Genomic DNA, 26,562 nt, shown 5'->3' on the forward strand with positions numbered 1-26,562 from the left:
CCCAAATAGGAAAGTAACTCAATGGGCAGTATATGGCACGTGCGCAATTATGTAAACTCGGGCATATTGTGCAGCCCGCAGGGCTGCCTCCAGTAGTATAGTCAGGGATACCACTATGGCTGAATCATCCGAATAGATACAACTCTATTTTAAGATTGACGCTGCGGTCATTATAACTTTAGGTGCCTTTTGTTTACCTACCTACATATATATAAACATAAGTAAAAGTCGCATTACAAATCCAGACGGTTGGACGCCGAGATTCTTCTCAAACTTATGAAAGAGTTGCTCGGCTTTCCAAGTAGGCTCCTCTGAGTTAAGTACCAGAAGATACTGCAGGTGTAAGCGCTGCGTATACATGTACACCTCCCTGAATTCTTCATGCAAATCCAATTCCAAGCCCATGCTGCCGAGTTTAAGTAGCTACTGGGCATACAGTTCACCGAGAATTATACTGAATGCTAGTGCATAGAAAGGAGTCAAATCTGATAGAACAGAGGAAATGTAGCAGAGATGATCGTAATCTTGCGTTCTTTATACCTAGCATTCATGCTTTCGCTTTTATATCTACGCCCCTGTAGACAATTAAGAGACAAGCTCTTTGATTTGGTTCTAATTACAGTGACCTTGTGAACTCTTGTTAGTTAGAGAGTTAATTAGTGTATCAAATTAATAAACTACCTCTTATAAGATCAAATCATAACAAAAGGATATGCAATAAGGGGGCTGGATTGAGACAGGGAAGTTTTCAAAGCCGGACACCTCCTATCTCTGCGTACTATGCGCCCGTTTCTATGAACATATGTCTTACTAGCAAGCCCGTCTAGAATGTGAATTGCCTACCAACTTACACTCATAAGATAAAATTAGACATTTTAAGATAGCAAAAATGAGTTGAAAGTTTTAGTTGGATCTCGAGAAACCCAAAAAAAAAAAAAGTTTCACTGGAACGACGCAGGCCTGATTCGAACAGACGCTCCCGAAAGAACAAGATTTCTCTGGAGAATGTTAGAAAATTACAGGACAGGTTACACGAAGGGGAAGAAGACTAACAGTCTTGCGCGTTAGACCACTCCGCCACTGCGCCATTTGATGCTGGTAATGCTGGTGATAGCATCGTGAGTTACACTGTGCTATAGGTATGTCTAGAATTTCCTCGTTGCACTATGTGACTTAGCGCGGAGAGTGGACTCGGTTGCTAAGTTCCACATTCGCTAGCATAAGAGAGCATGAGGAGGAGAAATGCTGATAATAGTAATCCATAATGAGGCAGCGGAAGGCTATGGAGATTAAGGAACTGACTATTATGAAAAACTTATCTATCTAAAGGTGCTTAGGTAGATATGTCTTGATGTGTTTCTCTTTGCTCGGTGTCAATTAGCAATGACACCCCCTTTTCTTCATTATGGCGAGCTCCCATCATTATAGGATTAACCAAACGATAACGACTTTACAAGTATATATTACGCCGGCATCAACCTTCTATTGTAGGAAACGTTTTCACGCAGTGATACTTTACCAATTCAACTAAAAAAAAAGAAAAGACAATGTGAGAAATAATCTGGGTTGATTTGAGCTATTAATGGCAATTTCAACATCATTCATACCAAGGCGCCTAAGTAGCTTAGTGCTGCTTTGACTAATAGCGCATCGATAGCGTAATTAAAGGGGTAATGACCGATTATATATAAGATTATTTGATATAAATATTCAGTTCATATTATCATGCAAGTAAACTTGAATAAATAAAATAAAAGTCTGATTGGAGTACCTGCAGAAGTTGGTTGAATGTCTATGTGGGTGGCGGGGCTTGGCGGACCCTTTTTTTCTTTGTTTGTTGACTGGTATTAATGTACTATGATGAAAGATGCTCCGCAATTGACTTCAACATACCTTCAAGACTACCATAAAAATATGGATGTGGACATTCCTCATTCGCGAAGCTCACAGCTGGCGTCTAGAATTTCTCAGAATTAGAAGATATGTCATAATTTATTGGTAAAGTGTTGAATATTATTTGCTTGGTTGCGCTGAGAAGTAGGCGGGTTACCCCACCTTGACTTCCCGGGCAGCTCCTGAGGATTGGAGGGGTAGAAGCGTCAAAGCTTGCCGGAAGGTATTACGTAGATGTATCCTGAGAAAGAGCTGTAGATGGCGTCTATTGCTCCGCCGAATACCCTGTACGGCAAATGCGCCACTAGTAGAAAGCCAAATAAGCCAAAGAAGCCACCTAATAAAATGGAAGCTAGGTTTGGCCAAAATGTTTCAGGCATGATACAATTTTACTTCACGAAATAACTCGGGTAGTTGCTCTCCATAATAAATCTCGGCCATCTGCGTCACCGTGGATCGATCAAGGTCTGACCCCTCCACAGCCCTTATAGCCCCCCTCTTCTTCTTTCTTCAACCTTTCGTCGTCACTGTTTTAATTCCCTCAGACTTCTTACCAAATTCACAACAGGTACTAATACCTTCATCAACACTTTTATCTCTCGCGGCAGCGTACCTAGCTACCTATACCTCATTACCTTCCTTCTCAATCATCATTTATCACGTCGCCTTAGATTCACAATGGGTTTAATGGAAAAGTTGAATCTTAAGCCTGGTGTCATCTACGGCCAGGATGTCTACAAGGTAACTAAACTGATTTGTTATACCTACTTCATGCGGCTAACTTATTCTTCCATTAGTTGTTCCAGTACGCCAAAGAAAACGAGTTCGCTCTCCCCGCTGTCAATGTGACCTCGTCCTCTACTGTCGTTGCTGTTCTTGAGGCTGCCAAGGAGTCGAGAGCACCTGTTGTTATTCAGGTTTCCAATGGAGGTGCAGCTTTCTTCGCTGGCAAGTCCATCCCGAACACAAACCAAGAAGCCTCCGTTGCTGGTGCCATTGCTGCCGCTCACTATATCCGCGCAATTGCCCCTGTTTACGGTGTCCCCGTTATCCTACACAGTGACCACTGTGCCAAGAAGCTACTACCGTGGCTGGATGGCATGATTGATGCCGATGAGGCATTCTTTAAGGAGCACGGCACACCTCTGTTCAGCAGCCATATGATCGATCTATCGGAAGAAGACCTCAAGTACAACATTGAGACAACAGCCAAATACCTAAAGCGATCTCAGCCGTTGGGCCTGTGGTTGGAAATGGAAGTCGGCTTAACGGGTGGTGAGGAGGACGGTGTCAACAACGAAGATGTCGACAACAACTCCCTCTACACGCAGCCCGAGGATATCCTTGCCATCTATGAGGCACTTAGCCCCATCTCTAACCTGTTCAGCATTGCCGCTGGCTTCGGCAATGTCCACGGTGTCTACCAGCCGGGCAACGTAAAGCTCCACCCCGAACTCCTCGGCAAGCACCAAGCCCATGTTGCCCAGAAGCTCGGAGACGGTCAGGCGAAGCCAGTCTTCTTCGTCTTCCACGGCGGCTCTGGCTCGAGCAAGGCAGAGTTCCTGGAGGCTATATCTCACGGTGTCGTCAAGGTCAACCTCGACACCGATCTCCAGTGGGCCTACCTCGTCGGTCACCGAGACTACATCCTAAACAACATCGACTACCTAAGAACTCAGGTCGGCAACCCTGAGGGTCCCCACAAGCCGAACAAGAAGAAGTACGACCCCCGTGTGTGGGTAAGGGAAGGTGAGAAGACGATGAAGGCCCGTGTTATCGAGGCACTTGAGGATTTCCGCACAGCCGGCAAGCTATAAATAAATTAATCAAATAGGGGCGTTGTCAGACGAGGTTACCATGAAGAGGTTTCTAAAATAGTCATAAGTTGATATAGCCTATCTTGAGCTTTTCCACCACAGTTTTAAGGATTGATTTGATCACTACTACCTGGTTGCACAGTAAATTTGATAGCGTTGATGATTTCATAGACTGTACATGTTTCCCGTGTGTCCTTGCCGTCGGTAACGTGGAATGCACCCAATATTTCAGACGCGAATAACCGAGGCCCGGATTTGTCCACAGACGATAGCCAAGGATCGGGATCGGATGAGAAATTCCGTCAATCAAACACATCAGAATGGGAATATTAGGTGATTGCATCCGCTCGTAACAGACTAACCTAGGACATTCATTACAGGCTCTACTCTACCTTTTTGTCGTGTGGCCAAACATGCAATAAGACTCACTCAGGAATAAGGTAGGACCTAATGTCAGCTTTAGGAGAGTGTTGGTAACGCATTACAATAGTGTGTCAACCATCCTAATGTTACCTAGGTACTGTCGAGTGCGGGGTTTCCCCGTACTCCAAAGTTGTGCATTCGGATTCACTGTCGCAGTGTACGGACCGTAGGTATCTTCAAAAATCGCTAGCATTGTCACCAAGGTGTTTTTGTAACATGACAAAAAGAGACGTAGCATAGCACATAATCGGAATACGTGTAGGTACGTTGTGAGTCGCTATCAACCATTTTATTTGCTTGTTGGGTACTTGGTTCCAATTGTTGACGCGGCTGCGAGCCGGGGTCAGGGTTAGCGAAGCGAAATGTGTTCTAGAGGTGAATTGAATCCTTTTCACATATGTACCTAGGCAGCTGCACATAGGTACCCTACCAATGATGCGCTCCTTCCCAAGATTTCTATTGAAGCTCATATCATTGGCGAATTGAGTTTAAATACGCATGTGCTATTATGTTAGTTAAGGTTAGGTAGTTAGTTTCGGCGATTAGACGTTGCCTTCGCTATAGCCGTGCCCGTCTGCCGTACAGGGTTTGATTTCTGGAAGGTGTTACGATCAACCAGTTCAACCTACAACTCAGCGCTCTTTAGTGCCCATTCGATCCACAGCCCGTAGTGACCGTACATAATCCGGACTACACCCGTCTCTAACATTGGCTTTTAGAACCCGAGTCTGACAACCGATGATGCTTATAGATATAATTTGAGGGGTGTCAGCAAGTTCAGATCTCCGCATTACACCTTTAGAATATACTACAGAGCTAATGCTAACTAGCCGTTGAGATTCCTATAAGGGGTGTGAAGAAGAACCGATGTAATTGAAAGAGAGAAATTTGACTCTCGTGTTTTCAACACATTTTCAATACCGAGTTGCCTTTGCGCTATAAACCGCCAAAATGTCAATCATCGATCAGATCCCATTGCCTTGGGCATTGGCCCTTGGATGCCTTGCTATTGTAGTCTATTACGTCCGCTCATACTTAGCGACGAACGGTCACCTTCGAGATATTCCTGCGCCTTTCCCAGCTCAATTCACCAATCTGTGGCTCCTCTACGCATGTAGGCGGGGAAGGCGTTATCTCGTCGTGGATAAGGTCCATAAGAAATTGGGTCCCGTCGTTCGTATCCAGCCAAACCACGTGAGCGTTGCCGACGACGAGGCTATCCAGGTCATCTACGGCCACGGAAACGGGTTCCTCAAGTCCGAGTTCTACGACGCCTTCGTGTCGATCCGGCGCGGTCTATTCAATACTCGAGACCGCGCCGAGCATACTCGCAAGAGGAAGTTGGTCTCAAGCACATTCGCTCCGAAGGCTATATCTCAATTTGAGCCGTACATTTACCAGAATCTCGAGACGTTTGTGAGAAAATGGGACGAGCTGATCGAAAGCTCACCAAAGGGGGATAAAACGGCCTATGTGGATTGCCTAAAATGGTTCAACTACGTTGCCTTCGACACCATTGGGGATCTGGCATTTGGCGCCCCGTTCGGTATGCTGAAAGCAGGAGCAGATATTGCCGAGGTTCGCACAGCTGTTGACTCGCCGCCCATCTATGCGCCGGCGGTTGAAATACTCAACCGCCGCGGTGAAGTGTCTGCTGCGCTCGGCTGCTTCCCACAGCTGAAGCCATACGCCAAATGGCTCCCCGATTCGTTCTTTAGCAAGGGTCTCGCAGCTGTGGAGAACTTGGCCGGCATCGCTATTGCGCGCGTAAAAGATCGTCTCGAGAACCCACCGGATATCAACCGCAGAGATCTTCTTGCCTTGCTGCAAGAAGGGCGCGACGAGAAAGGCGAACCATTAGGTTTCGAGGAACTAACAGCAGAAGCACTAACGCAGCTGATTGCAGGGTCAGACACGACCTCTAATTCGTCTTGTGCTCTTCTTTATCACGTCGCACGGACTCCTGGTGTCTTACAAAAGCTGCAGGCAGAACTCGATGCAGCAATCCCAAGTGATGACGTCGCCGTACCCGCGTACGACACAATCAGAAATTTACCATACCTCCAGATGGTCCTCAACGAAACGTTGCGTATTCACTGCACGTCTGGGATCGGCCTGCCACGAGAGATCCCGTCCGATTCTGAGGGAGTACACATCCGTGGATACTACTTCCCTCCCGGCACGGTGCTTAGCGTGCCAACATATACCATGCACCACTCGCGGGAGATATGGGGCGACGATGCAGATGAGTTTCGCCCCGAGAGGTGGGAAGACACAACGACTCGCCAGAAGAACGCATTTATACCATTCAGCACGGGTCCCAGAGCCTGTGTTGGCCGAAACGTGGCCGAGATGGAGATGAAGATGATCGTGGCGACCTGGGCGCGGCGATATAACGTATTTCTCTGTCAGGGCGAGATGGAGACTCGCGAGGGGTTCTTAAGGAAGCCGCTAGCATTGGATATTGGACTAAAGCGAAGAGTTTAGGATAAGATAAAATTGACCTAATTGGTTTTATCAAACAAAGCAACGACATTTCATACAATTTTATGCCAAGTGTGTTGTGGTACAAGGTAAGGCTTGAGAAGCGTGTCCCTATTATTACTAGCAGTGTGCTTCTAATTCCTTTCATTTAAAGATCGACAATCGTGACAGCGATATTAGATAGGTACTTCTTAAATACGCTTTATGATTCCTGCACTTTATATCGTCCTTTCTATAAACTATTGAGCCGATTTCATAGTGTAAATGTAAAAGCTTACCTCTATATTCCTTAGCAAAACTTAAGCTAGACATTATTCTTGGAGGGTAAAAGCACCTTAAGCCTTTGGAGAAGGAATGGAGGTAGACATCGAAATACTATAAAAAATATAATTGAGACACGATTCATAACCCTTATTGAGAAACAACCTCGTATTTGTGATTCAGTTGGACAGCACCCTCGACCTGCTTTATCCACGGTGGTCGTCTCTCAACATAGACCTCAAGAGCAGGGGGGTTATCCAGAATGCTTTGGTCATCCAACACACCAGCGCGAATACCTATTTTATCTTTGTTCATCTCTGCCCCGCCGCTTCGAAACAGAGCTGTGCCACATGTTGCGCAAAAATAAGTTGTAATTTCCTATATCAAGTGGTAAGATTAGCCCATGTACTCCGGATATATCTGGTTTTAGACTCACATTTCCGTGATCCGACACCTTCGTATACGTCTTTGGCTCGCCCTTAGTTACCGAGAAGCTCGTTTTCAACACCTGGAAAACCTGACCGTTTGCCATTTTACGGCAATCATGACAATAGCATATTGCCTTTTACTATTAGTATATATCGAATAGGTAATACCTTTAAGGCAGCTCACCCGATATACTGGATCACCTTCGTAGGCGATTTTAATTTCTCCGCATAGACAGCTACCTGTTGGCATAGTGACGGAAGAGTAAGTAGTGTAGGTAAGAAGATGGTAGGAGTGTTAAGTCAGGTTTGGAAAATGTACCTAACCTAAGGCATTCCGTGCAAGCCTTTTATACTCCCAGAGTGGATAATCACACTACCACCGTTAGATACGGCGTATACTAAATTCTGACAAAGCATTCGAAAGTAGGGACTCAACGAGGGATTTTGTGGATCCGGCGGTGTGCAAGGAGCTGCATACCCACCCCTGAATCTTACTATGTATATCCGTACGTTTAAGCTTATGGATTCAGGTATTCTACATAACGGTTGAGGTGGATTAGGTAACCAACATAATGCCCGATCTCGACTGTGCAGCTCAACTTTCTTGTTGGAGCCGTGACCGGAGTGTTCTAATACATTCTACTAATTCTTCCGTGTTATTCGCGAGAGCGAAAGTGTATAAATCAGGGCGAACGATAACAAATTTCGTACCTGGGCCCAACCGACGTAGATAGTTAGATGGGCTGTATCCCGGTTTGACAGAGATACTTAAGTCGACGAGGCGGCGAGTAGGTGTAGGAAAATATACCTCAACACCATCGGTATCAGATGGCGTCTCGGGAGAGAAAACTCGGAGAGATATTTCCGACAAGACTGATGGGTTCGGGTCAACTGCTCTGAGAACTTCTCGTACCTCCGCCACTGTATCTCTATACTGGCCTCTTGCTATGACCAGTAACGTCATCACCGTCTTAGTATTCCTTATCAACTCATCCGATAACATGGGAGACTGGTGACTTGATTCCACATAAATCTGAGCTAGGCGTTTCCCGCCACGAAATTTCTTCAAAATGAAGCCATCGTCAACATGCTGATATCCCTTGGTCTCAGAAGCAGCTATAGGATCGGGCATGCTAAAGATAGTTGAAATGCTTCTCAAGAGCCAAACTATCGTGCGTATCAGCCAGAAGTAAAAATCATCGCCTTTATTGCATAACCTGCCATTTAGGCTCGTGATTTTCGTGGCATCGTCAACGCCATAGCGGCGTTCCCGTGCCCAACCCTCCAGAAGGTTATCACGAAGCGATCTGTCGCTCTTGGGTAGAAGCTGAAGTAGCGAGATGCGCCAAGCAAGCTGATGGGCATCGCGAAACCCGCTTGCAATACCCTGACCCCCGAATGGCGGGAACACGTGTGCGGCGTCGCCAATCAAAATAATGCGGTCGTGGTACCATTTATTGACGACCTTGTGCGTAAATAGATATGGGCGGCACCGGATAATGCTGATACAATCGCGCGGGTATGTGACATCGCCACAGGGGAACAGCTTGTTTGAGGTATCCTTCGTACGTGTGATCATAGGCTTGATGTTCGCCCATAAGAGCTTCTCAGCGTCCATAGAATCGTCCCAGTCATTCTGCTCGAGCTCATGGCGCCACAACCGCTCCGCGTGAGGGCCAAATCTCCCCGCGGCAGTCGCTCTTCCTGGTGGGCTACAGAAATGCCAACCTTTCGGCCAGAAAAGGTCGTATACTGCTTCAGGGCTGAATCCAAGTGCCCAAAGGGGGAAGCCAGGATGTGTCTCCGGAGTTGGTACCTTGAGTTTTAGGTTCGCTGCAATCCACGTTCCATCATAACGGTACGAGCCCTCAACTTGCTTGATTCCGGCTGACTCCTCGAGGAAGTTTTTTCTCACAACGCCTTTCTTTCCGTCGGCCCCAACGACGAAGGAGCCTGAAATCTTACGGCGAACTCTTTTCTCGTCTTCGTATTCGATGACAGGACGGTCACCCTCCTGTTTCATATCTACGACTTCACACTGACATCGTAGATTACAAAACGGCGACTCGGCAACCTTTCGTCGCATTGCACTCTCTTTTATTATATTAGATCGTTCGTTTCCACGTAAAAGGTAGTTTAGTAATCTTACCTAGCTTTGGCTGAGTATGAAGCACAGCGTTTGGAAGTACTTGCCAGAACCCGTCACTACCGATATCCATCACGTAGAAGGGGTCGTTTGCAAATGAAGTCTGATGAAAGTTGATGATGGATAGCTCTTTAGGATATGATCAGCCATGGAGTTTTAATGAGCTTGTGGCATAAGAACATACCGTGTCCAATCTCCTCTAAGATGTCGCCGAGGCCAAGATTCCACAAGATGCGAACCGCATCATTAGTGAGATAAACGCCCCTTGGGTCTTGTGTAATCTCGGATTCCTTCTCTAAAATGACAGACTATGAAAATTGTCAACAATGATCATTCTGTTGTCCGAAAGGAAATACTGGGACTCACATGAATATTGAATTTAGCCAATGAGAGTGCTAAAGCCAGACCGGATGGGCCAGCACCCACGATGATGACTTCTGTTTCTTCCATTTTTGAGTGTAGATATTATAGAAAATGAAGATAAAACCAAAGTAAGGATTTTGCTCCATTTATAGCCGAAGTATATTTCGTTGTCGGATCGGCAAATCCTGGGTGACACGTCGTTTAGTACTTGGACTTGCTTATAGGCGCTAAATACGAATAGAATATGCGAGATTCGCTATTCCAGGGATCCCTCACCAAAAGTTCTCATTAAAATATCATAATATATGGTTTAATTATCGACCTTAAGTTGGTACGGCAGTGATACAGTTCCTCCGACCCAGAGTTGGAGTTCCTCCGCGGAGGAACCTCAAACTACACCGCTCAGATTGAGGTATATCCTTTCAAGCAACGCTTTAATAGTTAATCGATATCCTCATAAAGCCAAAGGGACTTAATAAATTGAATGCGAGTTTAAAAAATCCATTTACTTCAATTTAATTACTTTCGCTTAAGATAAATATTTTACTGGATAGGAGTATGATGAACAGGTATAGACTAGACTATCGAGGCGTTTAAAGAGTCACTAATTTTTATATTTTTTATATACTGTTATTATTTATTATATATCTTCAAGTTAAAGCTGCTTAACTTAGCTAATGCCGAATGTTAGATTGCTAGAATTAGAAGTTGTCGTTGAAAAGGGGTGAATAGGGGGGGATTTCGTGAGACTAAGTGTAAGCCACATGTACGAAGTAATTAGCCACTTTGGTTCGTATCTCAGCCACGGAAATTGAGAAGTGAAATCGCGACGGCACGGAGGAGCTCGATATCCTCAACAGAAACATCAACTTGTCCATAAGTTTAGGAATGTAAAAGATCCCGTATAAAACCATGAACTTATCTTGACGACGGTCAAAATCAATGCAAATATACGTTTAATATGCCTGCCAATAGTCGTGTCTGCGACCGATGCATCAAGTTTGTTGCTACTGTAACTGATTATCGCGATAAGAACAAGGGGTACTAACATCGTCTTAGGAAAAAAGTCAAGTGTGAAGCGGACAATTCATAACATAATTTCTGCTTATACGCTGACGCTATTAATTCTAGGTGATCTACGACGTCCTCATTGCTCTCGTTGTTTAGAATCTGGGTATTCATGTACGTATTCGACACGGAAGCGAAAGCCGGGTCCTCCGCGAGGGGTTCGGCCGAGGACTCGTAATAGTTTAATATCGAATCCGGCGGTCATCAACCCACTAAATCACCAGGCAATTGAAGATGAATCAACACCTGTGACGAATTTACAGCGGTATAATCAACTTGAAACCCCGATATTCGACGATAATGTTTCAGTACATTTCGCACCATGCATTGATCGTGTCGGTCCGAGCTTCTTACACTATGTGTCTATGACGGTACCTGCATTAGGCTTGCCTAGCTTCCCAGGCTATTACTTAGACTCTTCGCAGGAAAAGGACATGTCAGTTTCAGCCCCTATACAGCTCATCAAGACCCTTTTTAACACCCTAGGAAGTTTACTGCGGTTTTTCGACGATGTACATCCCGCTATCCCACTGTTCCAGAAAAGCAGGTTTCTTAAGTCGTACGATGAAGGCGCAGCTTGTTATGATCTAGTCGTAATAATTAACGCAATCACGACCAAACTCTTAGGACCAGTTGAGTTTTGGCGTTCTGAGGATGTAGACTCGTGTATAAACTCACTACTTGGGACGACGGCTTATGAAAGCGACTCGTTAGGCTCTCAGGCGGGTCTGGATCACTTCAGGCAAGAATGCCTCCTCGCTTATTACAACTTTCATCAGTTTCCCGGGCCATCAGCCGGGATGAGAATAAGCCGATTAACGCGCAAGGCTTATACTTTAGGGCTCAATCAAATAGAGAATCCAGACTTGTGTTCAGCCTTTAATCACGGGTTAATAACAGAGGATGAAATTGAAGATTGGAGATACGTATGGTGGTGTGTCTACCGTCTCGATTCATATTCAAATATTGCTTTGGGTACCCCTTTTATGGTCGACGTGGAAAGTATCAACAGCGCTCTCCTCAGGAGGTCATTATCTGATGAGGTGGTTTCAAACTCTCCAAAACTATTCTTAACTGACGATACAGACCAACTCTGGAGAACTTTGCAAGATGTTGTGTTAAGTTATTGTGGGCGGGAGTTGAACATTCACATTCTTACCACCGCAATGTTACGCCATGCTGGAAGCGTCTTAACGCTGAGGGCCACGAGAAAATGTGTTGACTCTAAAACGGCTGTTTTAGGGGATGCTCTTACTTCAGTTCTCCTCGCACTCCCCCCTGGGTATCTTAATCCAAAGCGCAATGTACTGGCGGCAGAATCTGATATCCACCATTGCATCCGAGTTACTAATATATTGCATCTGCACATGACGCGCCTTGTCGCCTACTTACCCTCGAACCTTTATGCGAACGAGGCTCAATGGTTAGACTGCTGGCAACGGAGTCTTCAAACTTGCCAGGATATCGTCTCGGTTGTCGATGAATGGAATAACCAGTTCTGGTCTCGTGTCGATCCCGCACTATGTCTCATTATATTCAAGGCTCTCTGGGTCACAAACCTGCACCGCAGATGTATTACCGATGTAGGGTCGTCGTTGATACCCTGTCTGGCTCATTCCGAGAGTGCTCTCATACTATTCTTAGAGAAATTCTCGAAAATATGGATGCTACCCAAAGTTTTGCTTCGTAAGTATGAGGAGCTTTTGAGTTTCCAGTGGTTTTTGACTAATATTAAACAGGACTATTTAAACACTCATCAAGCAATGATCTACTAACGTATGCCGATGTAGACCGATTGATGAATAGGTTCAAAATGCCCCTTCACCCAAAAACACGACTGCGGACATACTCGATAGAACCTAAAGAAGCAGAGATATCTGGAGGAGTTAATACGACTACTACCTTTGCGAATCCATAACCTTTCATTTAACATATAAGGCCCAGGGATTCGGGGGGTTCATGAGAATAGTAGAACAGTAATTATGTAATGTTTCTTGCGGCTATTTGAGAGTGATATGTTAGTTATAAAGTATTTTTACTAGTTTGCTCCGCATGAAATTGTAACACGCCGCAAGTCTTAATGTTCGCGGCAGAATTTCTCTCGGTACGATATGTTTATAGAACAATAAGAAATACCAATAAATGGCTTTAAATCCAGGTGTCAACTTATAGCCTTTCCTACTCTATAAAACTACGTTGCTCCACCTGCTACTAACATTGGCTCTTACGATCTTTAACATAGAATGAGATGATTGCAATAATATATTATTCAAGCGAAAATATTATCGTATGGCTCGCAGCTTCAGAAATTTACATTACTCATAACGAACACGCAGGCTATCTACCTATGACCAAAAATAAATCTTTCAAATCAAAGCGTGGGTATCTTATAAGTAAATCACTCTGGCTTTAGAAAAGAATTCATCCTTGAAGCTCAGCAGGGTGCTGTCTAGGAGCATTGCCTGGGTATGCGCTGGGAGTCAATATATCCTTTTGTCCTCCGTCTAGCTCAGCACTCGTTCCTACTCCTTCCATCTCACTTGGCTCCGTCGGCTTATAATAGCCAGGAAATTGCGCGTCGGCAGCACCGTGGTACGGTTGTGGTGTCGGGGGGAATGCTTGCGAGGATTGAGAATAAGGCTCCATGCTGTCGGCCGCTTGTGTTCTACTGTTCTTTGACCGTCTGAAGAACAATATTCCTAAAACGAGGGCAATGATACCCACACCTCCCACTCCCACTCCTACACCAACACCGATCTTACCGCTGTCTGATAGGCTAGAAGACTGACTCTCGGACGTGCTCTCGGGGGTCTGAGATGTCACTGAGGAGCTCGTCGCTAATATTTCGGTATTGATTAGTCAAATCCGAAGTAAACGAGGAAAAAATGTAACTAACAGGTAGAGGTCGTAACAGGTGCGGAGGCGGATGTTGATATATGGGATATAGTTGACGATAAAGTAGTAGTTTGTAGACCACCGATCCAAAAAGCCGCGCTCAAAAATCCACCTCCTTGTTGATCTTCAGTCGTGCCAGACGCATCGACCACGCGAAATGCGTATATCTCCGAAGAATTCGTTGAGTCGGTTGACACTTTCCATTCGTACCATGTCTGTCCTACGTTGGCTATGTATTGTTTAGTTAATCCCATAGGGCTGAATGGGATATTGTTGGCCTATGCGACTTACATGCGAGTTGTATAGGTGAGTTGAAGCTCCAGCCAACGATCAACCAAAGATTCGAAGTTTCGTATGTCGTATCCCAACTAACGTTCATCGTTGCTCCCAATCTGTATGTTGCTTGGGATCCTCTCGGCTCTGTGAACGCGCCATCGGTGTACTCGAGCGCCGGCTCGCCTGGGCCGGGGAGATCTTGTGCAAGAATGGCGGAGCTCAAGAATATGAGCGATATGAACGCAGAGAACGGTCCAAACCACATGGCCGCCTTTCGGAAATACCCAACGATTACTAGAATATATAAAAACAACGCAGCAATAACAAGGAAAGTGAGATGCCCCAGAAAAGCGTGAGAGAGTTATGGTCTCTCGTATAATCTAGTGGTCGGCGCCAGGAACTGCACTACTGGGCTTACTATTTGGCTTTTGGTAACTTAGGTACCTATTCATACTCTCAAGGATTGTAAATTAATATGTTTAGCTTATTTCATCCTGGCCTGTAATAAGCAGCCCTATGGAGTCCAAGGACTCAGCCGCAAGTTCACTAAAGATATCCGAGTGAATAACCTACATAAATGTACGTGTCGCAACCACGAGAATTTTTCGCTGGTATCATGATCCTGGGGAGGAGTGGATTGGACCCTGGTGCTACATGTATAATACATAATAATACACAACATAATAATACACAACATAATAATACACATAATAATACACCGTATGTAAGTGTCTTTGTACATAAGCGCTCTGCTATTAATCCCTTGCATTAGTTCCAAGGCGAAGCACGGGCTAAACCAACTAAACCTCAGATGGCGTTGGTGGCTAATACCGCTAAGGCCAAGTCGTTTCTAGTCGTTATGGTACAAGTTGTCTATGGATCCGTACCAATCCCACTTAATAGACATGGATGTCTAGGCTGGCAGGATTGGTCTTTCGTAATGATCTACAGAGTACATACTTTTCTTTAGAGATACATACATCATACGTACATTACGTATGCTTGCTTTGTTTTAGGGAGACTTCCTTTTATTTTAGAATCGTCGAAAATTCCGAACGTGGTTTGTTGGCGTGTCCTTGGTTGAAAATGGAGCTAGCTCTGTCACTTCTAACTCAGTCCTTTTGGTATTACTTCTCCTTCAACTAACTATACAACATCTTAGTTTGTATGATGTTTTCTATTTTCCCGTCATCCTTCACACGCTCAGGATATCGAGTGCTTGCGGTGATTTTGGTTTTTCTAATACTCCAGCAGTATCTTTCTTTTCGCAAGCCGGTTTCCGTAGGCCAAAAATATCCTAACCAAGAAGACGTTCCTTCAACATGCGACTCGCTTGAAGCACTCGATGATCTTTTCGTAATTCTCAGGACAGGGGCTTCTGAGGCCCCTAAAAAACTTCCAGTTCATTTTTCGACTACCCTACGCTGCGTTCCTCACTACGCCATCTATTCCGATTACGAAGAGGATATCGAAGGACATCACATCTACAATGCTTTAGATGAGATCAACCCGGACATTATATCTACGCATGCCGATTTCGAATACTACCGCCGTTTACAAGAGAAGGGCAGAGAGGCTTTTTCATCTGAAGAATTAGAACAATGGGGTTCCGCTAAAAATACAAATGGCGGACGGGATAGTCCTGGTTGGAGGTTGGATAAGTGGAAGTTCCTCCCGCTAGCGGAAAAGGCCCTTCGCCATCGACCCGATGCGAAGTGGTATATCTTCATCGAGTCCGATACTTATATGCTCTGGCAAACCCTACTAGAATGGCTTGCCCATTTGAATCCTTCTAAGCCACATTATCTTGGCATGCAGATGCAGATTGGCGACGTCGTCTTCGCTTATGGTGGTGGGGGTTTCGCAATTTCTAACCCTGCATTGAATATGGTTGTGGCACACCACAGAGAAAACTTCAAGTTCTACGACGAGTTGACTGGCGCTCACTGGGCTGGTGACTGTATCTTAGGCAAAGCCCTAGCCGATTCGGGTGTAAATTTGCTCTGGTCCTTCCCGACTCTAACTGGTGACCAGCCCGCTGATATGAATTTCAACACATCGTTTGGTGGATCGAATAAGACACCCTGGTGTTACTACGCTGCAAGCTATCACCATCTTCCACCTGCGGAATATCACAAATTAGCCAAGTTCGAACAGACTTGGAATCGGGAAGTAAGCTTAAACTTAGTTGATTATCAGATCGGCTCATGCTAACATTAGAGTTCCCGGTAGAACGTGTCTCGCCTACGTCACGGAGACGTATTTAAACATTACATCTTGCCTCGTCTCTCGTCAATCCTTAGTGATTGGGATAATTTATCAGATGTTGACCAGGGTTCGGTTATTTCTTTCGATGAATGTCGCAACACCTGTGAGAAGCAACCTGATTGCGTACAGTTCTCATTTACAGATCAGTCCTGTAAAACGTCATCGGCCCTTATTCTAGGACATCAGATCTCTAAAGACGCCACCCCGCGAGTGATGTCAGGGTGGGTAATGGAGAGAGTTAAGGACTACATTGAACGGATGGATACATATTGTGGCCATCAAACTTGGATATTACCCTGAAGACGAATCAGGATAACGCGTCGTTAGTATACTAACTTTCGTCGCGACATAGAGCATCGGAATCTCGTATACCTATAACAGGTACCTACCTACGTTGGTCGATTAGGTCACCTTGCGAGATTTCAGCCAACATATTAGAGTGTGCGATCCTTATGAGGGCTCGTCACGTCGATTATCCATAACTCTATAAACGCTTGCTACTTGGAATATGTAAGCAAAACAGTTACCACACGAGCCCTTAGACCAGCGGTTCATTTAGAGGTATACCTATTTGCTGTAGATAAGACGGCGTATAGGGTTTCCAGCGGTGTATACTAGACGAATATTTACATAGCGAAGTAGTCATATCTAAATCCAACCTGAAAGATCTGATAAATACAGTTAGTAATTTTACATATGAAGATGGGGTGCATTTGGCTGTGCTAGTGATAATAAGATGATCTCGTGCCTGATAAGATGGGGGTTGAAATTCGCAAAAGCCTGAGGAACTTTACATGATATATTTCGTGGAATTTGATTCGAATGTAATAGTTCCAGCGTCCAAATTCGCTTCGTAAACCCAAACAGGATGATAATATGAGCATCTCGGTCGGGTTCCACGGCTATTTTTTGTGGTATGGGGGGACCTCGGACTAGCCATCTCTTAAATTAATGACTCAAGCCGATCAGGCGGCAGTCTAATATAAACTATTCCGTACAGGCATTGGGGTCGGACCTTTTGTCTGGCACGTCAATCATCCTGCCAAAAGCAAGCGTCAAGACAGATACACGTGTAGCACGTCTGCCACTTATACTCTCCTTCTTTATAGCTCCTCAAGAGGTGATCTTTGACACAAGACTAGCGACCGATGTCGTCCAGCTCCCTTCCGACGTAGATACCGACACTTTTAAAGACCCTTCTGGCGCTCCAATGTAGGTATAGCGTAAAGAATCTAAAGCAGCCCCGGATACATCTACAATCTTCTCTTCACCTGGGACGAGATCGAACCCATTATCGCTTAGTTTTACGTCCCGGGTCTCTTCGAAAACAAATCCCTTTACTGGGCGAGTAGAGAGTATGACAACTCTGTTGGTAGATAAAGCTTTGAATTTTATGTTTCGGTCGGAGAAGTCCAAGTACTTTAGTGGCTGTGGCCATGCAGTATCGGTCGCAATCACCTGGCCATCTTCTCTGACGATAGCATGGATTATGTAGGGATCGTATTTCGCTGGGTCGAATGGCCGCGTAGTGTCGGCTAACTGAGATTCTACCACAGGGGTAGCACGATCTTGAAAGATTTCTGTTGTGCTGTTTGGCTGTGCCGATACGGTATCAAGTTTTAAAGGGGACTGAATATCCTGGCCTGTCCGAACCGAGATGAATCGTAGGGTTATTTCGAGCTGGGCTGTTTCTTGCCGATTGCTTACGACCCAAAGATCGAATTTCGTGTCTCGAGAAGGCAAAGTGGGATCGGCGTGACCTGCTGTCCATTCGTGATACGTTCGAGACACACCCACAACTAGTGGCTTCAGGGCGTTCGCAATTGCGTAGAAAGCTGGCTTTCTGACGAGATAATAGTCGACCACAGCCCAGCTCATTGTTGGCCAGCAGTCGTTCAATTGCCATACCAGCACACCCCCACACTTACGCGCTCCGGGTTTGCCCCATTCTCGGCGCCATGTCTTGTAGGCGAAGTGCATAGTTTCCGCTTGAACAATTTGCGTGAGGTGGGTATATGACGGAAGGTCATATTTCACCAAGAAATTCTCTGCAACGTATGTTATCATACGGCGCTCGTGGTCAATAGCTTTATTGCGAAAGTCCATCATCATGGATCCCGGGTACTGTTGCTGTGGGTCTTTAATCATATCACGAATTGTTTCGAGATGCGGGTAAGCCTCCATTCCAAACTCGCTGATAAATCTACCAGAAAGTAGATGAGTCTCCTGATATCTATTCATCGCACCATGCCAGACTTCATATTGTCAGCGCGGGGGAGAATGATACCGATCGAATATCCATGACTTACTATCCCATTGATGAATGTCTCCTACTGTCTTATCGGTAGTGTGCTTTCCATCTCCCCATGGGCTACTTGGGTGGTAGATCATGAATGGATCCTCTTCCTTAATGATCTTTGGCAGTAGGTACTCGTATGTGTATCTGGCCGGGAAACTGGACTTCAACCATGATTGGGGATCTTTGTCCCCTTCATAATCGTAGTCAAGATGGTAGCGCTCCTGGACCTGGTAGTCCTCATTGTTTCCGGCCCATATCACTAAAGAGGGATGAGACCTCAGCCGGCGAAGATTTTGTCGTGCTTCTTGTTCAACAGATTCCAAGTAGGAGGGATATGTTGGATAACTGGCGCATGCGAATTGGAAATCGTGCCATACAAGGACTCCGAGCTCGTCGCAAGCGTCAAAAAGGGTATCGTCCTCATAAATTCCACCTATAATCGCTAGTCAGTGGCTTTATGCTAGATTAAAGATTCTAATATTATATCTTACCGCCCCAGATTCTAAGCATATGCTGGTTCCCCTCTACCATGAGCTTCATCCAGTCGCGGTATCGTTGTGCCGGGATTTGTGAGAGGAAACTGTCGGCGGGGATCCAACACGATCCACCACCGAACACGTCGATCCCGTTAATGCGAAAGTAAAACGACTTGCCAAACTCGTCCTTTTCCTGAACCAATTCACTTCGTCGGAAACCAATAAGTTTGGTCTTTTCGTTGCCTGCAATGGTTGCCTTTAGCTCGTAACGGACTTGATGACCGTAACCAAATGGGTACCATAACTCTGGGTTGTCGATCTGGAACTCCGTCTCAGCAAGCCCATCGGAGTCAATGACGCATTCTTTTTCCCAAACAGTCGTCCCTCCGAAAGATACTGAAAGTACGATTGACTTTGGACTTGCACCCGCAACTTTGGCAAGGATGCGGCCTGAACATCTTTTCAGGTCTTCACTAACTTCGTAATGGGTCCAAACATCATCAATTCTTGAGACGTATTGTTCAAGGTAAATTGGCCGCCAGGGCCCGGCCGTCATTAGTATCGGTCCCCAATCCCAGCCCCAATTATATTGAGCCTTTCTTACAGGAACACGACCAACTTCTGTTTGCCGTACGTAGAACGTGTGCTCATGGCTGTGCTCTTCTACCAGCTGCCGGCCCCGTAACAAAGCCGAGTCAAATTTGATTTCGAGAATATTGTCATCCTTAAGAAGGTTGGAGATCTCTACTCGATGAGACAAGAACATATTATCTGACTTTAAGATCTCACTTCCATTCAACAGTACTGTTGCAAAGGTATCAAGACCCTCGAAGACAACATCCGTGATGAGCGATTCATCAACTGCAGGGTGTGGAGGTCTCTGAAATTGGACCTTGTATGTCCAGTCCTTCTCAGCAATCCATTGTACTGCTAGTTCGTTGAGATCATTGAATGGGTCTGGGATCCTACTGATGGATAAGCATTTTCCCATACTAAGAGTAATGATACTGTAAAGGGAAGACAATTATCCTTACTTATTGTTGGCTAGTAAGTCTATATGAATCTGACTTGGGACTTTTTGCACTGGGAGCCAGTCGTCTGAGGAACTGTTGCTTTGCTGGAAAGTCCACCCCTGATCTAGAATGTGTTTGGTGGGAGCCATGGTGGGTAGAAGTATGATCGAATTGACTAGATGACACCTAGAATGTCAAAGTCCGTTTTCAAATTGAAATGGATCATGCCAGATTTATATAAGATCCTCTTTTTGAACGAGGTTGTACGGATACCCGATGAGTTCAGAGTACAAGTGCTCAGAGTACAAACGAGGTCCATAAGGGTTGTTGTTCATGACACCCCTGTCATGTTGCAAGACGGTATTAGGACCCTCCTGAGCGGACAATTCAAATATCCACATCGGGATATAGAGACCGAGACATATCAAGGCTTAATTTGATAGTTCGTAACTACCAACTAAATGGGTAATAGATAGGTGCCTATAGGTAATTACCTCCTAAGGTGCCTTAGAAGGTTGATAGTGGAATGCTGTTTCTAGTATTCGGAAATTCAATTCCTCGTGCGGGGCGACCGGGGAAATCATCGGTTTGTAGCGATGCCTCCTCTATTGTTGCATGATGAATCTTCATCTAAGCAGATATATTAAATTAAAAGCTTGTCTTATGCATGGGCTTTCACGATACTCCAAATCGTTATCCAGTTCCTCCAGGGAATCTCACCTGATCACACCAAGCCCCCCCTCGATGAAGCCCCTTTCGATGAATGAGTGGTCACAAATACGTGACTATGTCCCATTGCGTTGATGTTCCACAATTTCAGTAGCCATCAGAAAACGAGCCCATCACCACCGGCACCAGCTCGCCTTAATAAGTCGTGCTCGGAATGCACCAGGTACGTGACGCCAAGGATCCCCCTTTTGACTCGGTTGCTAAGACTTGACTGGCTACCTTACTAGGCGGAAGGTTAAGTGTGATGGTGGCCACCCATGTAGGCAAGTAGCCGTATCGCATATCCCACGGATCGTATATTGATACATATCATAGCTCTTGCGCGTATTACAAAGTCTCACACCTATGTAACTATCGGCAGCGGAATAAGAGGAATGCTGTCAGCAGAAGGTAACCATCTTAATGTCTACCTACTCTAAAATGAGTGCCCCTCGTTTTTTAAAGCTCTGAATTCTATATATACCTAACTTACACGACTGGACTTAGTACCCTTGAGGAGGTGTCAGAGCGATTAAGGTCACGAACAGAGATCCTTGAACGACTGTTTCCTGACGCGTCCGTGGACGAGCTCATTGGCAAGAGTCGTGATGAGTTGCTAGAAATCCTTCGCGTAAACTCAGTATCCAAAGGGCCATCGGTGGACTTAGTTAGCCGGCCTGCTGAATATGCCGAACCGGCTGATGATTCCGCTCAAGTATCTGAAAACGGCGAGCCTACGGCCGATCGGCAATGGGACGAGTCAAGTCACCAGCCGCCTGTACTGCAAGCCGCCGATGATATCAACGCTATCAATCTCGCAACCGACAAACACCGTCGCTCTTATCTAGGTGTGACTTCAATCAGCGCCATTCTCCGAGCAGTTTTCCGATTTTGTCCCTCGGCGAAGCATCGCGTTGCTGAGCAAGCCAAGAGATGGTCCGAGAATCCTATTCAACCCCAGCCTCAACCTATACCATTTATGAGCGGGGACTTGAGTACCCATCTTCTCAAAGAGCAACGATGTATCGATTTCTATTTCGAGCATATCCATCCAATAGTTCCTATGCTAGATGAAGAAGACTTCCGGAATTCCTACTCCTTGAGACATCGCAGAGATCCCGGTTGGCTCGGTCTGCTGAATATGGTGATAACTCTTGGCTCTATAGCCTCTGGAAGCGATACCCTTCATGAGCAATACTACGAACAGGCTCGCAACTTTTTAGATCTCGATAGCTTCGGCGCCGGCAATCTTGAAAGCTTGCAGGCTCTCTGTTTGCTTGGGGGACTCTACTTGCATTATCGAAATGCCCCGAATATGGCCTATGCTGTCCTTGGTGCTGCACACCGCGTCGCCATCGCTCTAGGGTTACATAGAGAGTCCAGGCATCGAAATACCACCACTAGCAAAGTTCAAGAGGATACGAAGCTAAGCCGTGCCGAAACTAAACGTAGGACGTGGTGGAGTTTATTCTGCCTTGATACTTGGGCAAGTATGACACTGGGCCGTCCAACCTGTGGTAGATGGGAGGGTACCACGATGGACACTTTATTTCCTAGTCTTTTAACTGAAAATGATCATATGGCAATGTCATTATCTGCTAGTCTCCAGTTCTGCCTATCATGCAACCGCATACAGAATCGCTTTGCACGGTTCAGTCGTCTTACGATCACCGAGGCAGTCTCTTATGATGAAGAGCTGCAAACGTGGTACGCCTCCATACCTTTAGTTCTTCGGTCACCGACAAACTCGCCATCACGTCTCACAGTTGCACGCGAATTCAGTATGTAGCATTCAGAGTTTCCTTCGCCCCTTTTATCCCATATCGGGAGACAAAGCTGCATGATGGAGTCGATGGGGAGTTGCTACTGATACTAAAACTGTCGAAAGAAACATCCACTGACTTCTACTCGGATAGTGCGGAACCGCTACCTTAATATACGTTTAATCCTAATGCGATCTTTAATATTGTATCTTGCGCATAGCCGCATTCAAAAGGCTCAGCTTAGCGCCGAAGAACTTCAGATTATCAATAATTGCCGAACCGTTGCGGGTGAAGCTATTGATTCGATAGCACTTTACTGGACGCCGAACAGAATTCACGTCTGGAACTCAGCTTGGTACCTGTTTCAGGCCTGTATGATTCCTCTACTTTCCATCGTGATTGAGCAATCGCGCCCCGATCCGAATGCCGGGTCATTGGCCTCGGCTCGCGCAAGCTTGGTCAAAGCTCTCGAAACATTCTCGGAAATGAAGCCGTGGATGCGGGCTTCGGATAGGGGACCAGACATAGTCGCAGCGATATATGAAGCAATTACTGGTGAAGCAGAAGTTGCTGGCCGAACCCCATCTCAGGATGGAGATTCGAATTTCTTCGGCTGGTACGATGAACAGCTTACCGCCGAGTTGGACTGGGGTTCGTTTCTAATGGACGATGATCTCCAAGGAGCTTTCTTCGCAGCCCAATGAAACGATATCTAAAAGCGAATAAAAATGTATATTACTATACTCAATTAGGCGATTCGTCGGCCTACTGGATATCTAAAGACAATTTAAGGAGTTTCAAGATTTTACTAAGTTCATGCCCTATTTGATGGCATGCGTACCTCCTTTCATTAGCCCAATTTACTAGTCCCAGTAACATCTTCACAATTTAGACTGGAGTTTCCTTTCAATATCCTCGAGACCTGAAGGCCCATCGAACAACCTTGATGTTAAAGCACTTGTATTGATCTATTATATGGTTAGTCAAAATAGTTAGAACAGATGGGTACGATATGACTTACGTGCCGCAGGCTAAGCTCTGATACATTCTTCACACCAAGTAACCTCATCGCCGTTTGGGTCTCGTCAGCCAGAACTATACCATATGTCAGCCATAGATATCATCTACACACTCCCTAGCTTAGGCACTTACTCTTGAGCACTCTTTCAACACCCTCTTCTCCTCCAACTGAGAGCCCGTACAGAGCGGCTCGGCCGATCCCAACACCCTTCGCTCCTAACGCCAGAGCCTTCACAACATCTGTACCTCGCTTGACACCCCCGTCAACGAGCACATCGATGCAGTCGAAAACTTGCGGGCAGAACTTTCGAATTTCTAACAGAACTTGGATTGGTGGAGGTGCAGTATCAAGTGCCCTGCCGCCATGATTCGAAATGATAATAGCTTTAACAGCAGGGAACAGCGTTGCGGCGTATGCATCTTCGTGTGTCTGAACTCCTTTGAGGACTATCGGCAAGCTTGTATGTCTGCCTAGCCATTCCAATGTCTTTCTCCATGTTAACGCCGACTCTGTCCCCCAAGCCCGCGGCGGTGCCCCGCCAGCTACCTCCGCCATCTTGAAGCGCTCATCTGCTTCGCGTTTTCCGGGGAACGGTGCGTCCAGCGTTAGGACGATGAACTTGATTTGTGGGATTTTGCGGATTTGGGCTAAAGTCCTCTCAGTTGCTGCGAGGTCCTTGAGCACATATAGTTGCCACGCGAAGACTGCGTCAGGCCCGGCACTCACAATTGCCGGCGGTGACATCGAGGCATTCTTGCTGATGATCTGAAGTGCATTGAATTTTGAGCATGCGCGGGCTATTCCAGCTTCGCCACTCGGATGGGCCAGGCGAGCCATGGCAGCTGGGGAGACATATATTGGTAGGCCTACCCTATTCCCCAATATCGATGTCTCCAGCGAGCACTCTGTGCAGTCTATAAAGACCCGCGGTCGCAGGAGGATAGAGCGGTATATTTGACCATTCGCTTCTTTTGTGAGTTGGTCGTCAGCGGCAGAAACATAATATGATATCGCTTTGGGTGATAGACGTTTCATCGCGTGCGATTCAATCTCAGATATACTCAACATCGACGCAAGGGGCGGCAACGTGATGGATGAAGTGTCCTTCAATCCTAGGTGCGAATCATGCTTGACTTTCCGTGCCTTCTTGTCCTCGGCAGCGTCATCTGGTTCAATCGTTCCTATTACTTGGTTTGGCGTCAGATACTCATCTAGCATCTCGACTGGGTGAACCGAATCGAAGGCCGCCGAAGCGTCTTGCCCTGCATTCTTCAGCAGAATACTTCTCCCTCCAGGATGTTTTGGAACGAATGAAGTGATCTAATCACGTCGAATTAGCTTAGCGCTCATGAAAACTACATTCTATACTTTGATAACCTACATCATAAACCTTCCCATGCAAGACCATCCAGCAACTCTCTTGAGTTTTATGCTCACTCACTGCGGAACATTAGCAAGTTTCTAAATAACCCTCCGGTATCGATCATCACATACCTTCTGCCATTTTCCATATTTGACCCATAGTCGCCTAGCTTTGCAAACTCAGGAGAGAGCTTCGATCAATCAGTAATTCCCCGATACAGCTCTCGGAGGTTAATGTCACGAGCCTCGAATTATTCAAAACCCGCAATACCTCAAATTGCAGCCAACTCTATTGACGATAGTGGCCTTACCGCTTGGTGGCAGTCGGTGGTTTGTTCGACCGTATTCGATTTCAGGAAGGGGGATTTATATAAGACCGCATTCTAAATTAGAACGCTACCCCCACCAAAGAAGCCTCTACATTAGGGCCTCTAGGGCCTAGATGCCTGGGGAATTAAATTCCCGAAGGCCAATCACATCTAATTTGGAGTCGCAACATGACCCCAGATCGAATGGCTCCCCACTTCCTGAGGGCATCGCGTGGGAAATTTACAGGCCCCATGGGGAACCCGTGTTCCTGGGGCTTACCAGGGGAGTGGAGAGCCGGGGTTGATAAGTTTTCTCCCGGTTCCTTGCGTCGTGCGAAGTACTCGTATAAGACGATGATATCGTGCTGATTCTTTTAAGTCTTAACTCTTAATTGTTCTCGTTTTGGCCAAGAGAGCAAAGTTTGCTCTTCGTCACCTCCTTAGCTCAGCCTTAGCTATGGCGGACAAAGTTAGAGATACGCAAGCTTCCGAAGCGGCGAATATTCGTTTGAGCCATGATTCAATGGATAAAAAGGGACAACATATTAATCTCAACGATGTTGACGGGATCGAGCCTAGTCCGGAAACATACCCAATGCAGCCATCATGGCGACAAACAAGCCGAATCCTCGAGGTCCTGGCTATATCCAGCTTTACCTTCTAGCTGGAATGGTTTTTCTTTGCTCTACTATGAACGGTTAGTATGTCTCGCATATCTTATCTATTTCAGGACCAATATTGATTTCCCTAGGATTCGATAGTTCATTGATGAGCTCTATCAATGTAAGCAGCATCTACTTATCCAAGATCTTTATTAAAAGCGGTGCATAGAGTTTCATAGCCAATTTCGAGTAAATTACATTAACACTACTAGCAGGCTCTTCCAAATTATACCAAATATTTTGGGCTTCCTGCTAAAGGAAATGCTTCAACTGGAATTGTGTTTGCTATATTCCAAGTAAGTGGTTCAAACAAGATGCGGGCCAAAGCAATGGGGACGTTTAAACTAACCGCTGGGGCGGCCGGCTTCTTGAACACGTTCGTCGGTCCCATCGCCCTCAGCTCGATTGGTTATTGATTTTACGTGTTCTTCGTATTCTGGGATACCTTCGAGATGGTGTTTATGTATTTCTTTTGGGTTTAGACCAAGGGAATGACTCTCGAAGAATTGGACGCGATTTTCGAAGCGAAGAACCCGCGGAAGGCTGGTGTTGAAGCGAAGAACATGCAGAGGAGAATCATCAAGGAAGAACGGGCGAATGACATCGCAGATGTGTAGGTAGACAGCAT

The 26,562-nt window shown here is 45.8% G+C and overlaps 11 protein-coding genes and 1 non-coding gene across 12 annotated transcripts; 6 read left to right on the forward strand and 6 right to left on the reverse strand.

Annotated features, from left to right (window-relative positions):
* Positions 1 to 950: 950 nt before the first annotated feature.
* Positions 951 to 1,087, reverse strand: F4817DRAFT_t136. The gene has a single exon. It is a non-coding gene; the product is annotated as a tRNA-Asn (tRNA).
* A 1,059-nt stretch (positions 1,088 to 2,146) lies between these two features.
* Positions 2,147 to 4,419, forward strand: F4817DRAFT_347599 (uncharacterized protein). Its single transcript, XM_049304571.1, has 3 exons — positions 2,147 to 2,358; positions 2,462 to 2,634; positions 2,691 to 4,419. The coding sequence occupies exons 2-3, from the start codon at positions 2,572 to 2,574 to the stop codon at positions 3,708 to 3,710; spliced, it is 1,083 nt and encodes a 360-aa protein (XP_049155809.1). The 5' UTR covers positions 2,147 to 2,358; positions 2,462 to 2,571; the 3' UTR covers positions 3,711 to 4,419.
* A 131-nt stretch (positions 4,420 to 4,550) lies between these two features.
* On the forward strand, positions 4,551 to 6,899 carry F4817DRAFT_347603 (putative benzoate 4-monooxygenase cytochrome P450). Its single transcript, XM_049304572.1, has one exon. The coding sequence runs from the start codon at positions 5,085 to 5,087 to the stop codon at positions 6,618 to 6,620; it is 1,536 nt and encodes a 511-aa protein (XP_049155810.1). The 5' UTR covers positions 4,551 to 5,084; the 3' UTR covers positions 6,621 to 6,899.
* Positions 6,900 to 7,013: 114 nt separating this feature from the next.
* Positions 7,014 to 7,678, reverse strand: F4817DRAFT_347604 (Mss4-like protein). The gene is made up of 3 exons (XM_049304573.1): positions 7,491 to 7,678; positions 7,315 to 7,440; positions 7,014 to 7,256 (listed from the first exon to the last, which is right to left on the reverse strand). The coding sequence occupies exons 1-3, from the start codon at positions 7,554 to 7,556 to the stop codon at positions 7,029 to 7,031; spliced, it is 420 nt and encodes a 139-aa protein (XP_049155811.1). The 5' UTR covers positions 7,557 to 7,678; the 3' UTR covers positions 7,014 to 7,028.
* Positions 7,679 to 7,766: 88 nt separating this feature from the next.
* On the reverse strand, positions 7,767 to 9,584 carry F4817DRAFT_367813 (uncharacterized protein). Its single transcript, XM_049307174.1, has 2 exons — positions 9,456 to 9,584; positions 7,767 to 9,400 (listed from the first exon to the last, which is right to left on the reverse strand). The coding sequence occupies exons 1-2, from the start codon at positions 9,523 to 9,525 to the stop codon at positions 7,902 to 7,904; spliced, it is 1,569 nt and encodes a 522-aa protein (XP_049155812.1). The 5' UTR covers positions 9,526 to 9,584; the 3' UTR covers positions 7,767 to 7,901.
* Positions 9,585 to 10,680: 1,096 nt separating this feature from the next.
* Positions 10,681 to 13,030, forward strand: F4817DRAFT_227216 (uncharacterized protein). The gene is made up of 5 exons (XM_049298881.1): positions 10,681 to 10,814; positions 10,875 to 10,888; positions 10,947 to 11,319; positions 11,374 to 12,569; positions 12,623 to 13,030. Exons 1-5 carry the CDS (start codon positions 10,777 to 10,779, stop codon positions 12,799 to 12,801), a joined length of 1,800 nt encoding a protein of 599 aa, XP_049155813.1. The 5' UTR covers positions 10,681 to 10,776; the 3' UTR covers positions 12,802 to 13,030.
* Positions 13,031 to 13,137: 107 nt separating this feature from the next.
* On the reverse strand, positions 13,138 to 14,671 carry F4817DRAFT_347608 (uncharacterized protein). The gene is made up of 3 exons (XM_049304574.1): positions 14,070 to 14,671; positions 13,780 to 14,007; positions 13,138 to 13,720 (listed from the first exon to the last, which is right to left on the reverse strand). The coding sequence occupies exons 1-3, from the start codon at positions 14,317 to 14,319 to the stop codon at positions 13,305 to 13,307; spliced, it is 894 nt and encodes a 297-aa protein (XP_049155814.1). The 5' UTR covers positions 14,320 to 14,671; the 3' UTR covers positions 13,138 to 13,304.
* A 553-nt stretch (positions 14,672 to 15,224) lies between these two features.
* Positions 15,225 to 17,321, forward strand: F4817DRAFT_367819 (glycosyltransferase family 31 protein; the record flags this gene model as incomplete). The annotated part of the gene is made up of 2 exons (XM_049307175.1): positions 15,225 to 16,226; positions 16,287 to 17,321. 2 exons carry the CDS (start codon positions 15,225 to 15,227, stop codon positions 16,620 to 16,622), a joined length of 1,338 nt encoding a protein of 445 aa, XP_049155815.1. The 3' UTR covers positions 16,623 to 17,321.
* A 114-nt stretch (positions 17,322 to 17,435) lies between these two features.
* F4817DRAFT_360998 (glycoside hydrolase family 2 protein) lies at positions 17,436 to 20,259 on the reverse strand (the record flags this gene model as incomplete). Its single annotated transcript, XM_049306348.1, has 4 exons — positions 17,436 to 18,577; positions 18,632 to 19,054; positions 19,113 to 20,062; positions 20,132 to 20,259. 4 exons carry the CDS (start codon positions 20,257 to 20,259, stop codon positions 17,436 to 17,438), a joined length of 2,643 nt encoding a protein of 880 aa, XP_049155816.1.
* A 477-nt stretch (positions 20,260 to 20,736) lies between these two features.
* On the forward strand, positions 20,737 to 23,375 carry F4817DRAFT_347619 (fungal-specific transcription factor domain-containing protein). Its single transcript, XM_049304575.1, has 5 exons — positions 20,737 to 21,002; positions 21,067 to 21,102; positions 21,155 to 21,229; positions 21,326 to 22,599; positions 22,735 to 23,375. The coding sequence occupies exons 1-5, from the start codon at positions 20,914 to 20,916 to the stop codon at positions 23,283 to 23,285; spliced, it is 2,025 nt and encodes a 674-aa protein (XP_049155817.1). The 5' UTR covers positions 20,737 to 20,913; the 3' UTR covers positions 23,286 to 23,375.
* Positions 23,374 to 25,348, reverse strand: F4817DRAFT_227299 (FMN-dependent dehydrogenase-domain-containing protein). The gene is made up of 5 exons (XM_049298882.1): positions 25,097 to 25,348; positions 24,984 to 25,042; positions 23,734 to 24,922; positions 23,603 to 23,676; positions 23,374 to 23,549 (listed from the first exon to the last, which is right to left on the reverse strand). The coding sequence occupies exons 1-5, from the start codon at positions 25,122 to 25,124 to the stop codon at positions 23,463 to 23,465; spliced, it is 1,437 nt and encodes a 478-aa protein (XP_049155818.1). The 5' UTR covers positions 25,125 to 25,348; the 3' UTR covers positions 23,374 to 23,462.
* A 412-nt stretch (positions 25,349 to 25,760) lies between these two features.
* Positions 25,761 to 26,522, forward strand: F4817DRAFT_227314 (uncharacterized protein). Its single transcript, XM_049298883.1, has 3 exons — positions 25,761 to 25,969; positions 26,024 to 26,055; positions 26,150 to 26,522. The coding sequence occupies exons 1-3, from the start codon at positions 25,879 to 25,881 to the stop codon at positions 26,348 to 26,350; spliced, it is 324 nt and encodes a 107-aa protein (XP_049155819.1). The 5' UTR covers positions 25,761 to 25,878; the 3' UTR covers positions 26,351 to 26,522.
* The last annotated feature ends 40 nt before the right edge of the window (positions 26,523 to 26,562 follow it).

This window comes from Daldinia loculata (assembly GCF_022478755.1).
Source record: "Daldinia loculata strain CBS 113971 unplaced genomic scaffold F4817scaffold_55, whole genome shotgun sequence".
NCBI lineage: Eukaryota > Fungi > Ascomycota > Sordariomycetes > Xylariales > Hypoxylaceae > Daldinia > Daldinia loculata.

Coding starts and splice junctions, on each gene's coding strand:
- F4817DRAFT_347604 (XM_049304573.1), bottom strand. CDS start 7,556: ATGCCAACAGGTAGCTGTCTATGCGGAGAAATTAAAATCGCCTACGAA. Junction 7,441..7,490: donor AAGGTGATCCAGTATATCGG/GTGAGCTGCCTT, acceptor TAATAGTAAAAG/GCAATATGCTATTGTCATGA. Junction 7,257..7,314: donor AGGTGTCGGATCACGGAAAT/GTGAGTCTAAAA, acceptor CACTTGATATAG/GAAATTACAACTTATTTTTG.
- F4817DRAFT_347608 (XM_049304574.1), bottom strand. CDS start 14,319: ATGTGGTTTGGACCGTTCTCTGCGTTCATATCGCTCATATTCTTGAGC. Junction 14,008..14,069: donor CTCACCTATACAACTCGCAT/GTAAGTCGCATA, acceptor AACAATACATAG/CCAACGTAGGACAGACATGG. Junction 13,721..13,779: donor ACCTGTTACGACCTCTACCT/GTTAGTTACATT, acceptor CCGAAATATTAG/CGACGAGCTCCTCAGTGACA.
- F4817DRAFT_347599 (XM_049304571.1), top strand. CDS start 2,572: ATGGGTTTAATGGAAAAGTTGAATCTTAAGCCTGGTGTCATCTACGGC. Junction 2,635..2,690: donor ACGGCCAGGATGTCTACAAG/GTAACTAAACTG, acceptor TTCTTCCATTAG/TTGTTCCAGTACGCCAAAGA.
- F4817DRAFT_227299 (XM_049298882.1), bottom strand. CDS start 25,124: ATGGGTCAAATATGGAAAATGGCAGAAG. Junction 24,923..24,983: donor TGCATGGGAAGGTTTATGAT/GTAGGTTATCAA, acceptor CGACGTGATTAG/ATCACTTCATTCGTTCCAAA. Junction 23,677..23,733: donor TGTTGAAAGAGTGCTCAAGA/GTAAGTGCCTAA, acceptor CATATGGTATAG/TTCTGGCTGACGAGACCCAA.
- F4817DRAFT_367813 (XM_049307174.1), bottom strand. CDS start 9,525: ATGGATATCGGTAGTGACGGGTTCTGGCAAGTACTTCCAAACGCTGTG. Junction 9,401..9,455: donor TCATACTCAGCCAAAGCTAG/GTAAGATTACTA, acceptor ATATAATAAAAG/AGAGTGCAATGCGACGAAAG.
- F4817DRAFT_227216 (XM_049298881.1), top strand. CDS start 10,777: ATGCCTGCCAATAGTCGTGTCTGCGACCGATGCATCAA. Junction 11,320..11,373: donor TCTTCGCAGGAAAAGGACAT/GTCAGTTTCAGC, acceptor CACCCTAGGAAG/TTTACTGCGGTTTTTCGACG. Junction 12,570..12,622: donor GCTACCCAAAGTTTTGCTTC/GTAAGTATGAGG, acceptor AATATTAAACAG/GACTATTTAAACACTCATCA.
- F4817DRAFT_347619 (XM_049304575.1), top strand. CDS start 20,914: ATGTTCCACAATTTCAGTAGCCATCAGAAAACGAGCCCATCACCACCG. Junction 21,003..21,066: donor TCGTGCTCGGAATGCACCAG/GTACGTGACGCC, acceptor CTACCTTACTAG/GCGGAAGGTTAAGTGTGATG. Junction 22,600..22,734: donor CACAGTTGCACGCGAATTCA/GTATGTAGCATT, acceptor CTACTCGGATAG/TGCGGAACCGCTACCTTAAT.
- F4817DRAFT_347603 (XM_049304572.1), top strand. CDS start 5,085: ATGTCAATCATCGATCAGATCCCATTGCCTTGGGCATTGGCCCTTGGA.
- F4817DRAFT_227314 (XM_049298883.1), top strand. CDS start 25,879: ATGGCGACAAACAAGCCGAATCCTCGAGGTCCTGGCTATATCCAGCTT. Junction 25,970..26,023: donor TCTTTGCTCTACTATGAACG/GTTAGTATGTCT, acceptor TGATTTCCCTAG/GATTCGATAGTTCATTGATG. Junction 26,056..26,149: donor CATTGATGAGCTCTATCAAT/GTAAGCAGCATC, acceptor CACTACTAGCAG/GCTCTTCCAAATTATACCAA.